At 36.3% G+C, this 12,593-nt stretch overlaps 2 protein-coding genes across 2 annotated transcripts; one reads left to right on the forward strand and one right to left on the reverse strand.

Annotated features, from left to right (window-relative positions):
* Window positions 1-3,581: 3,581 nt before the first annotated feature.
* LOC144551187 (putative F-box protein At2g36090) lies at window positions 3,582-5,729 on the forward strand. Its single transcript, XM_078299055.1, has one exon. It carries the CDS (start codon window positions 4,206-4,208, stop codon window positions 5,124-5,126), a length of 921 nt encoding a protein of 306 aa, XP_078155181.1. The 5' UTR covers window positions 3,582-4,205; the 3' UTR covers window positions 5,127-5,729.
* Window positions 5,730-6,491: 762 nt separating this feature from the next.
* Window positions 6,492-12,302, reverse strand: DCP1 (decapping 1). The gene is made up of 8 exons (XM_078299068.1): window positions 11,846-12,302; window positions 11,710-11,750; window positions 11,507-11,556; window positions 10,856-11,000; window positions 10,182-10,238; window positions 9,073-9,196; window positions 8,336-8,821; window positions 6,492-6,899 (listed from the first exon to the last, which is right to left on the reverse strand). Exons 1-8 carry the CDS (start codon window positions 12,005-12,007, stop codon window positions 6,843-6,845), a joined length of 1,122 nt encoding a protein of 373 aa, XP_078155194.1. The 5' UTR covers window positions 12,008-12,302; the 3' UTR covers window positions 6,492-6,842.
* Window positions 12,303-12,593: the final 291 nt, after the last annotated feature.

Here is a 12,593-nt window from a genome sequence, read left to right on the forward strand (position 1 = left end):
GAAATAGGAGGGTTACAGCTTTGATATGGGTCAGGCCAATTGGATCTAAATCCAACAAAATGAAATTTAAAATTATTTTTTTAACCTTAAATATTCATAAGAATTTTATGGTTGAATTTTGAACTAGCATCCTTCACTCAGAAACCAATTCTATTATTTATTAAATTAACAGCTGATTGTTTAATAATTTTTAAAAAATGAACCATATTTTTATATTCGATTGGTATGATTAAAATAGGAAAACTGGTTACGTAGATAAAATAACAGAAAACACTATTTTAAAATCAAATGGACTAAACATAAATAAAATTTATATTTTAAGATGCAAAGAGCAACGAATACGAAGCGCACAAGACACCCAGTGAAAACCGATTCATATATATCACTAAGGTAAACTCAAAGTTCGAGTTTAGATTCGGACCATCATATCTGCGTATAGTCCGAGAGGGTAGAGTTGAGCTCGCAAGAATTTTAAAAGAGTCGTGTGCATTTTACCTTGAGTGATCGAATTGAGTTACGATCCGAACTCACAGAAAGCACCATAAACGTGTTATGCATGAATGGTTTGGTAATTAAGACAAATGAAGCTTTCAACTCATATAATCGCGTGGTATAAAGATTAAAATTAATGCGGATAGCCAGCATTAAATGTGGATAACCAATGCGATTTTAACAACTGAATTTTATTTTATTTTATTTTTGAAGAAACCCGGCAGTGGCTGCATAATTCATCTCAAGGATATTTTGTCGTGATTACTACCCTTCACGTTTTGATTAACATTTTCATTAACTGTGCTTACAGGGGTTAAATATAAAAATATATATTAATAAATTAATGGAGAGAAAGGACATATTACTAACTATTTATACTTGATCTGATTCATATCAAATATATATTAATAAATATATATTAATAAATTTTTTATGCGCAGTAATTACAAAATTCCAACAGAAATAAAAAAGAGTGTTTCGTTACTACTAAATATAGTAAGATCGAATTTATCTATTCTTATTCTTTGTTTTTTTTAAAAAAAAATTCTCTATAACCATTGATTTTCTATAAATGCATAGAGTTTTGTACCGTAGAAAATCAATCTGTTTTTGGATCGGAATCACTGTTCATGATCCACGAACTTACTAACTTATTTTTTGCGGCACCGAACCCTCTGTATCCGTAAATGCAGAGGGTTTTGTACCACATAAAATCAACCCTTTTATGGATCGGACTCATTGAGTCTGATTCATAATTTTTTTTTTTTGCAAATTCTCTGTGCAGTTTAAAAAAAAAAATCAATCGATTGGACTCAATGAGTCCGATCTTACTATATTTGATAGAAACGAGACACTCTTTATATTTCTGGAAGTCCGAATTTTTTAGTTTCTATGGATAAAATAATTCCAACTAGCGGTGCTACATTTATGGAACGCATTTCTCGTAGAAATTTTTTTATCCATAGAAAATATAAACTTCGGATGTACAGAAATAAAAAAGAGTATATCGTTCAATGGATTAGACTCAATGAATGCAAATGTTATATTTATGTACGTCCAAGTTCATCTTGCGTTTATTAATATTTCTAATAGTTAGTTTTTTTAATAAATATATTACGATAAATATTTGATTAAATTATCATTAACACTAAGTTAATTATTATAAAAATAAGACTATTTGTTTTTAACATTGACTGCTTACTTTAACACAAAAATTGTTATTGTAAACAATTAGTATTTACTTGGACTTTAGTAACCTGGCATGCTATGAAAATTATTTTATAAATATTAAGGAGAAATATATATGAATTTAAATTAATTCGTTAAGTGTTTAAAAAGTTGTTAAAATTAACTAGTTTAATGGTAAAAAGTAAAAACACACAGTTACACAATTTTATCTTTATAAATATATGTTTAAATAAACTAGCTTTGTGTTGTTAAAGATAACCGGTTAAGCGTGATAATTTAAAGCCATTCACCAAAATTCACACCAAATAATCATTTAGTTAATAGAAGATTTTAAAGGAACCCCATGATTATATTAAAGATTTGATTGAACAAAAAAAAATTCAGGAGCTTGATCGAACTAAAAGTAACACCAAAAGAGTTAAATTAATAAAAATAAATCAGAAATTCAATTGAATTAAAGATAATAATTTGGACACGTGATTAAACAAAAACAAAAAAAATCAGAAACAATGAATCAAAATAATAGTTCACAAGAAAAAAAAAAGTTTCCTTAAGGGTGTGCTCTGCAATTGAGGGTGAAAACTTTCATTAATGGAAGGGGAAGGAAGACGCTTACCCCTGAACAGTAATCTTTACACCCCAGTTTGGGGGTGAAGATTGTCGCTAAAAATCACTACGCGTTCACCTCTGCACAGTACGCGTTCACCTCCGCTTCCTCTCCGCTTCTTTAGTTCTGGAGCAGGTGAAACCTTCAGACAGCTGCGGTCTGAAGCACCGTTCACCTTCGCACAGTGTATTTTCCTTCCTCTCCCTCTACGTAACCTCAATTGGAGCACAACCTAAGAGCATGCTTGACTATATGTGAAATTAGTGTATTATAAAAGCACAGTGTATTGGACATCTGTCAGCATGTACGGGTAAGGACACGACAGTTCTTGTTAAATATGTGTGGAGCATTCGTAATCATGTGTTGTGTCATAATTTTTCTGAAATAGCACATTTCAACATGGCACGTCTAATTTTCCTATTTGTTAGACATTTTTTTTTTCAGAATTTCTTGTTCAAACTTTTAACTACTTACAAATATTGTTTTCTCAAATTATACCAAAACACACAAATACTACAAAATTTTAAAATTGAAACTTATAGAAAATGTAATGTAATGTAATTTAATTTTCCGATTTTTTAGATATTTTTCCAGCTTTTTTTTGGACATTAGAAAACATTTTTAGCTTTGACAAATTTACAAATCATAAAAAAAAAATCAAACATGTCTTATCAAACCGTATCATGTCGTTAAATGTGCGTGTTCATCTCTGATATTGTGTGGCACGACACGTCTAGAAACATCAATATGTTGACATGACACGGCACATGTTCCGAATATGTCTAAATACGGCACGACGACTTCAATACACTAGTTTAGGTGGAATAGTGAAAAATAGAATTTGAAATAGGTTTCTATTTACTAGTATTCCGGTTGTATTCAGTGGAAGATGGAAAAGCGAAACATTGAAATAGTAAAAAAAATATTAATGATAAATAATTTATTTTTATGTCTTGAAAATTGATCAATTGCTCCTTTTTCATCACTAGAATATATAATTTACTCAGAAAATAAAGGAGAAATTATCTTGTGAAAAGTAAAAATTTAGCTGCAAAAATACAACTTAATTAATTTTTACAACGTGACTCAATGTCTCAATTCCATTTATACTTGATCTGATTTTGGCTCTCTCAAACCGTCTTTATGACCTCTATTTATTTGTCGTTGGCCAGAATTCGTATCACCTAAGGTAACATTATATTTGTATTTAGATCCAGACTGTTGAAACAGAATCTGCACGAATATTAAAAGTGTCCGCGCGTTTCACCTTGAGCCGGATAGTCCAAATCCCGATCGGCCGGTCCAAGGCTAAACAGAAATATTCTGTTGCCTCGGAGGATATGGATTCCGTCGGCCACGGGAGCGAGAATTGTCATTTTACTGGGGCCCGGTCTGCTGGTTAAACAAGGATGCCTCCATTCCACCTTCATCAGAACGGCACCGGATATATCCAGTCACATACGCCCGGCGTGGGGCTGCGCACGACAAGCGTGTCCTATCTTCAATTCCGAACCACCTCCGGTGACCGGTGCTCCACACGGGAAACAGTGGTAATCTCGTAATATATCTCCTCAACCTGGTCTCTTTTCTTGAAACCAGTTCAGAATTCAAATTTTCTGGAACCATGCCTAATCCCGGTCCCATTTCCTATCTCTTGTCCAGATTTCTGTTTCATTCGTTTTAGAAAATGAATGTAGCGGGTCATATGGTATTGAATATAAAAGCTACATGTTTTCGTTAACAAAAAGACGCGGAGAAGATCTTTAGTGCTCTTCCCTCTTTTATAAGAACGACAAGGCACCAGCAAGCCTCATCAACTCCAAGCCCATTCTAAGCTCCTTATCTCTCCCATTCTCCCATTCTCCCATTCAAATATATAGAAGTTCAAATTCGGAACAAGAATAGAAATAAAGAAATAATGGCTGCAAATATACAAGACTTGCATCCGGACATACTAACATGCGCCTTGCGCTGCCTTGATGGGCCCTCTCTGGCAGCCGTCGGATGCGCTAGTTCACACCTCCGATCACTCTCCTCCGACCCTTCCATTTGGAGGGATCTCTGCCTATCCACATGGCCTTCTCTAGACCATTCAAGCCTCCTCTCCTTGTTACCTTTGTCCCAGTACCAGTCATTCTTCGCTTCAGTCTTCTCTTTCCCATGCCAGTTTCCCCAATCCCAATCTTTGAATCCACTCGTTTTACCCCGCAAATTAATCTCAGCTGTTGATTTGCATCACGGAGAAAATCTAATCTTTTCTAAAGTCATAGAGCTTGATACTTCCTCTGACTGGTTTCTTGGCTCTCCATTTCGGATTGACACATTGGAAGAACAATCCCCTCAATTGGTTTCTTTAACTGGAGACATCAGCCTGTCAGAGCTTACATTGAGCTGGATATTGATCGATCCAAACAGTAAAAAGGCTCTAAATGTCTCCAGCAGGAGGCCAGTTGCAATTGACCGGCACTGGTACACTGGAGAAACTCTAGTTCGGTACGGCATGATCATCCATGATTTGTTGATTAGTATTGTGGTGACCTGTGGAGAGGATGGTGGTCACCTGAGGGGGGTGAGCATGACAATAGAGGATGGAGACGGGATTGGAGTTTGTGGCAAAGAGAGCTTGGAGATGCTAATGAAAGCAATGGAGGCGACTAGGAAATGGAAGGGGAATGGAAAAGAGGAAATCGAGATGAGTAGACAATATGACGAGTTTGTCAGGAGGAGGAGGAACAGGAAGGAGAGTAAGGCGAGAAAGGAGTGTTTGGTCGACCTCTGTTGTACTGGTGTTAGTGCTGTTATATTCATGTCGTGCCTTGTGTTGGTTGCCTTAAGATGACTGGTATGGTACAATTGGGCAACACTAAAAATTTCCTGGATGTTAAAATTCTGTGAGAAATTATGTCTGCATTGTTGCTAAGTAGGGTCACAATGACATAGTGCCTACAGAACTGCAATGCTTGAATGCACTTCTCTTTGGCTGCCTCTTTGTTGTGAGAATTTGTATAAATTCCCTTAATTTGATATATGATGGGTAGTATATAATTTATACGAGGACTGGAGATGTGATTAACATCAGGTGGGGTGGGGATATTAATTGTTGGTGCAACTGAGGAGTAGCTTAATCAGTGATGAAGGGTTGAGAACTTGAGACTTGAGATGACTTTCTTTTCCTTTTCAATTTTTTTGTATATGTACTTCTGTTTGTTAGTAGGGTTTAGGTGAACTGAAGAGCTGACAGGGTTGGAACTTGTGAGTTAACTGTTGGTAAAGTGTATATTGTATGTAGAAAGATGAGTTAATGAACAAAAAATTAATATTAATAGCACCATCATGATGAAACATCTCTGTCCTTTCAGACTAGTTGTAGCATTGTAGGTTGATTCATCTCTTTCTACTGGTCTAAACTTCTTCAGAAAACTAGTGCATGTTTAATCAATTTTAGAAGTAGATGGTGTGACGTCTTTTGTCTATCTTTATTTGATCTGAATGTTGATTCTGTCTGTATTTAATTAATTTTTAGAGTGTGCAGGTTATTGACAATCACAGCCTATTCTGCGTTGAAAACGAAATTTCCAGATCATATATGACGACCCAGAATTGAGTTCAGATCAGGTACCAGAATTGAATATCCATATCTAATATCCGAATACGATCCGTTTGCAACTCTAGTTCTAAAATATATATACCATTATAAAATTTTCAATTCATTTTGGATGATAACAAAGAAAATCTAACTGATCAAACATTAAGAAAAGCGAACTTGCTATAAAGTTAATGCAACATGTCGCGGACTTTGTTGAGTCGTAGCACCGGAAAATGTACTTTGTTGAGTCGCGGACTTTATTAATGCAACATCAATAATTCTGCTAACGTGATTGAGAAATTCATTGCGACAAATACGCAGCACCGGAAAATGTACTTTTGCCTCCGTTGAGGTACTAAATCACTACTATCAAAGGCAGAGCTAGTCGACAATAGGAATCAAATGACCCCAACTTTCTTTTTCTTTTTTTCAATTTTTTTGTACTTTACACAATTTTTTATTTAATTTAAAGTAAAATACTAGGACTGTAAAGTTGACCACAATTCGCAACATGAAAAGAATATACAATAATTTAGACTATTATTACGTCTTCACTTATGCTCAAAATCATTAACCACGCCCAAAATAGGTAGTAAATTCCAGAAACTGGTAAGGAGATTATCCACAAAATTGCACTATAAATAAACGCCTACATGAAAATTTCAAAGTAGAAATGGAGGCTCAAAGTTCTTAAACTGTCAGAACCAAATAGCACCAAGAAGACTTGAAATTGACATAACATACAAAGGTATAATAACACAGCTATAACTACAGTTTAAGTATGAAATTTACGCGAAAAGGAATCACACGAACTCTGATGAGTGCTATACAAAAGAGAACTCTTTTTTGTCTTGTACTTGAGCACACAAATCCAACAAACACACAAAATAAAGAGACAACAGGCTCCTCTAAAGTAGCTCTAACTTCTTCACTACTTGACTTGAAAGACATATTTCTTGTACCATTGTTTTATGGATAATGCGAGTTCACAATCTCCCGGTATACCATGTCAATGAATTGGTCATTCTGTCACACAATAAAACAAAATCAGTAAATAAATAATACAGTTGTTCCTCCACAATCACTGTTGTGCTTTCTAAAAATATACAATTACAACCCTTCCATAGAGCTGGTTGGCTTGACACAGGAAGTAATTTAGATGGAGGGTAGCAAAAGAAATGTGAGTCAGGGAAAAAGTTGGTTTATTTATCTTTCCTTGGTTGGAAATTGGAATTTAGGAGGTTAATTTTAATGTATACTTTGTCAACCTCCTTTGCCCTCCAAAAGCTTATGTTTTATTACTACCCAAATTGGGGTGTAATGGAGAGAAGGAAATACTTTAGAAACCAACCAAACAAGATGGACCAATCCTTCGTATCTTCTAGCTGACCTCTTTTCCCCTTCACCTCCTGCTAACCAAACATATTTCCCACCAAACCCGACCAAGCTTGCAAGAAATCAATTTTATGCCCAAACAGGGAATGGAAGGCAAAAAAGGAGAGTCACCCATATAAATGTATAGCCTAATTTTATACATCAAGGAGAGCCTTATAATTAGTAACCCCCAAGATTGCAAGAAATCAATTTAACTATAAGAACTCATGCTAGTCAAAGTACAATTTGTAGAGATAGCACTGCATCCCCAACCATACCAAACCCACCCGACCTAAAGCTCAACAAAACCTAAATCAAAACCTATCCAGAAAAGTGGCATAATCAGTGCCAAGGTAACTGAGCTAGAAGCCCAGAATGATTCTGTTGAGACAACTATCCAAAATGATTAACACTGAAGACCTCAAAATGCACCCCTTGCCAAATTTGAATGAACTGAGACCCAAAATTGACCGGAGACAGTAATTCAACGCAGATGACCCTTGACACATTCCCAAATCTCGAAACCAAAATTAACTGAGATACATGATCCAGAATCTCAAATGACCCAAACTGATTTTACCTGATCCTGGATATGTGACTGCCTTTTCGCCAGCTGTACTGAGAATCTTTTACTTAAAGAAAATAGCCATAAAATAGCTTTCCACCATATAGGCTGTAAGATAGTAGTTTGGGTATATTTTGAAGAAGATGACCAGAGAAAAATGAAATCAAATACTCATTTTAAAATGCTTTACTTTACACATACATGCATGAAATTTCCCATTTGCAAGCGCATGGGTGAAAGACCCAACTCAGTACCCACTACGGAATAGAATTCAAGAAATGCACAACCAAATTACTAGGGCAATGGATACTTTTCCTAATATACCTAAATAACCTATCAATTATATAGACCCAGAAAAGCTGAGAAAGAAAAATCAACTTCTCTTATTTTACATTTTCAAAGAGAAGATGGTATCTCTTTATAGTGGTATAGATAACATATTCATTTTCACAGGGTCAGAATAGGTTTGAATACTGGATAATACAAAAGCATTTTAAAAGAACGAAAAAGGGAACAGATTTACCTGAACAAGTCTGACAAGCGCTTCCCGAACCTTATCTCTGGAAATAATCACCGACCCATGAGCTGAAGGGCCTGACACAGTAGGACCTGGTGCAAGAGATGGAGGTGGGGTTGGGGGAGGAAATGGCTGGAGCAGTGGTGGCGCCGCATACGGTCGCGCAACAGAAGATCCAGTGGGCTGAACAGCTGGTTGTGGTGCAACAACAGAAGAGGAAACCATAGGTGGAGGCATGGCTAATGGAGGGGAAGGGGAAGGTGTGGGCTGGAAGAACGAAGGGGTCACTAGATTTGCTGTAGCCGTAGCTGAGCGGCTGTCACCGAGGGGCGCTAGCGGAGCAGAGGGTGATGGGGTGGTGAAGGATGGTCGGTGGTGAGATGGGGTGGCAGACGCCGAAGGAGGGATGGATGGCTGGATGGTATCTGGTTGATGGGACCGCATAGAGACTGGTGCAGCTGGTGCAGTGGCGCCTCCTATGTTAGCGGCTGCCTGAAAATTATGTTAAATGAATGAAGCCCCCGTACCAGGACGGAAAATACTGAGTCCTGGTGCCTTACTACAATTGGTTCGGCTTTTCAATTAAACAAAAAATACAATTTCTTTAACAACAACAACAACCAAGCCTTTAGTCCCAAACAATTTCTTTAAACACAAACAAATTCTCTATTCTCAGACGTAAGACTTGTTTATTAACTAAAAAAGTTATAAATGGAGAGAAGAGACAGTAAAACACAATATACCGTGAAAAAGTTGGCAAGGACCTCATCAGAGGTATCTGGTGCTATAGTAGATGATGACATAGGAGGCTCCAAGGGGCCCTCTATAGTAGATGGATTCGGCACTGCTTCCAACTCCTCAAATTCACTGTCATTAATACATCATATTATACTTCATATTTACAGATTCAATTTCAACATGTCAATCAAGAAAGAAACAAGGGGAATGCAAAAATGGTAGGTCTTACAGAATTAGAATGCCACATCTTAAAAATATAATTATTATAATTGGTTTAATTTAATTACATCGTTATTTATATCAAGGCCAAAAAGAGTTTAATCTAACATCAACGGTACACAAGCTCACATTTTTTTTATTGCATATAATTACAATGTACAAACAACGAAAAATAATGTAAGAAATGATATTGCAATTTTCATAAAATACAATCACTAATATAAATATGATCATTCGTACAATTTAATTACATGATTATTTATATCATGGCCAAAAAGAGTTTAATCTAGCAACAGTACACAAGCTCACATTTTCATTTTATTGAAAATAATTACAATGTAGAAACAATGAAAAATAATGAAAAAACTGATGTCACAATTTTCATAAATTATAATCCGATTCATATTAATTCCTCCGGACCTCAGGGTCATTTATAGCCAAGTGATAGACAACATAATAAATCAAGAGGAGGGTTCAAATGCCTCATATCCTTCATCTCCGTTTTCAAAGTCCGAACAGTCAATCTGAACAGCTCAACATGATCTCCATATTAAAATGTTCTTGGAGACCATATTTTATATTTTTTTGAAAAAAATTCCTAATTTTATATAGGTACAAAATCACTCTTTCTGGACCATCCAAAAAAATACGATTTTGTACCTATCTAAAAAAGATAGTAAAAAAATTTCAAAAAAGTATAGATCTCCATGCACATTTTAATAGAGAGATCATGTTGAGACGTTCGGATTGACTATTCGAACTTTGAAAACGGAGATCAAGAATGTGATGCACAATGAGGCATATAAGACATGGCATTTGAATCCTATTCATAAATCAAAAGAAAGATTATACACTAGGGGAACACAATTTGGAAGGGCTCAAAATGAAAAGCTACCTTTTTGTTGAGGAGACTTTGGGCTTTGGAGGAACCTTGGAGTACGCATTTAATATCCTATCAACAAGAAAATTAAGGGTGTTACCAACATAAACACAAAAATATAAATGGAAATGGAAATGGTTCAGTAATACTGGACTAAAATTAAGTACCAATGTTTAGCCTAATACAACTCATATTTCAAACATTGACCATGAATATGTAATAAGAGACCATGAAAATCACCAAAAATTCATTGTTCAGATTTCTGCTGCTTTTCATCCCATGAATAGCAGGAATAGCAGGGGGGTTTGGGCCATCTGATTTGGCTCCTACAGTTTGGATTGGACTCCTCTGAACAACCCACAATCAAAACCCCATTATAAGACATCAGTCATGTGGATCCTCTACACATTTTAGATTAGACGGCCAAAATTTAGATATAGGGCCCTGCCTTATGGCGAAAAAGCAGCACATATAGACCCTGCTACCTGGCCTGATAGTCACACCGCTAGCATGTCTGACAATTAAATGACAGAACTATACCGACAAAATGCATAGTGTTCTCTAGTCAGACATGAATCATCATTTTCTAAATAAACATTTACGAAAAATATGCCAAACTAATAATGATGTGAAACAAAATGCAGTTTTGTGATGCTGCATAATTTAAAATATGGCTGTTAGGGCAATACCTTCCAAAAAGATTGGCAACAGCTTCACAATCGGCTTGGTTGTAGAACCAAATGCCATTAACCTCCTGAGTTGCATTTCGGTACAACAAATAAGGCGGTTGCACCTCATACTCAAAATCACCCAACATGTCCTCTACTAGATTTTCTGTTATTAAAATAACAAACAAACAAATACAAATTGAATTAAACATTAAATTCAATGACCAAATATAAACAAATTCAGAACAAAAAACCACAATAGAAACTATCAGGTACAGGATGGCACCAAACAATTAATGCCGCTGATGGTATCTTATTAGCAATATCAAACTATGGTCAGTATTCATTTCCTGATAACCTCATTATTATAATAGTTCGCTTTTTATTTACAAATAAAACCCAACAGAATAAAAATTGAAGATATTTTAAATTCTCTTGCATTCAAATCTCCCCAGAATATAATATGACAAAATAGACAAAAATGGCATTCAATGGAGTACCATTTTGAACTAACTGGTACATAAAGACCTTATCCTAGCATTAGCTATGTATAAATTATTTTTTTCCCTTCAGCTCAGAAATTTGAGGTATGTCTTGAACTAAAAGCAGAAAATAAATCCTAATTGGATTTTAAAAATTGGAGTAATGAAAAACACAAAGACTGATTGGTACCTGTATTTCTCCTGTTCATAACAATAAACTGGAACCTAGGCTGTGTATTTCTGAAATAAGCACAATGAAGCAAAAGATCAGACTCAATTGAAAAGCTTCATCACAGATAATATCAAATAGTTTAATCTAACCGTCTGATCTAAGCCTAATTTAGTCCCATCTAACCTATCCAACAGAAACAACAGCAAACATGAAAACCTCACCTCTTCACGACAAACAGCGATCCCTCCACATCCTTACGGCTCTGCAAAATTATCAAATCCCCAATCAAATAAGATCAATCGACTGAGAACAGTAAATTGAACTTTTAAAATCATAAATACAATAACTAATTAATACCCATTGGTTGAGGTCGATGTTGAAATCGTAGAGCGTGACATGAGAGGCGGTTATAAGGATATCCTCAACGGACGGATCGATCCGCTGGAGCACGGTGAGATTAAGTACCTTGGTACCGCCTTGGTCTAGATTAGGGGTCAATTTCCCGCCGTTGTGCGGCATGGCCTCCAAACCACCAGGGCCGACTCAAGAAAATGACCTCAGAGGAGACTGGATCCGGAGATCTCACGATTTTTAGGGGTATTCGGATTTTAAGCGGTTTTGTCAAGGGTTTCTCTGCCTGCGGCTGCGTAGTCGGGAGCTCTAGAGGGAAGGGACAGTGGGGATGGGGGAAGGAGGAGGAAATATGTCGACTATGCGGGTTTGTTCGTAATCCATGCTACTTACATGTGGGTCCTATTATCTATCCGCAAACTTGGCTCATAATAATGTGTTTAAGCCTGGTTCTTGGAGTGATGGGTACTACAATAGATGTGGTGGGTGGAACATGCAGTTTGTAAAACGGGCATAGCCAGTAGCCACACAGAGACTACCGCACATGCGGTTCCTCAATTCAAGATATCGGGCTTGATTCCTGGAAAGCCAGGTTCAGGAGCGATTTGTTGGAGAAATGAAAAATCTGGAAGAGTCGGGGGACCGCATCACGCATTCACGCTCCATCTGCATCCAGGTCAGATTTCGCATCTCTCGTGTACGAGGTGGTGGATTGTGCGCAGAACCGCGACATGATAAAATTATAAATTCATAA

Source organism: Carex rostrata, chromosome 1 (genome assembly GCF_964058835.1).
Source record: "Carex rostrata chromosome 1, lpCarRost1.2, whole genome shotgun sequence".
Lineage (NCBI taxonomy): Eukaryota > Viridiplantae > Streptophyta > Magnoliopsida > Poales > Cyperaceae > Carex > Carex rostrata.

Excerpts from the sequence above, each read along its gene's own strand:
- LOC144551187 (XM_078299055.1), top strand. The coding sequence starts at position 4,206 with ATGGCTGCAAATATACAAGACTTGCATCCGGACATACTAACATGCGCC.
- DCP1 (XM_078299068.1), bottom strand. The coding sequence starts at position 12,007 with ATGCCGCACAACGGCGGGAAATTGACCCCTAATCTAGACCAAGGCGGT. Across the intron at positions 11,751-11,845 it reads ACATCGACCTCAACCAATGG|AGCCGTAAGGATGTGGAGGG; the intron begins GTATTAATTAGT and ends ATAATTTTGCAG. Across the intron at positions 11,001-11,506 it reads TATGAACAGGAGAAATACAG|AAAATCTAGTAGAGGACATG; the intron begins GTACCAATCAGT and ends TTTTAATAACAG.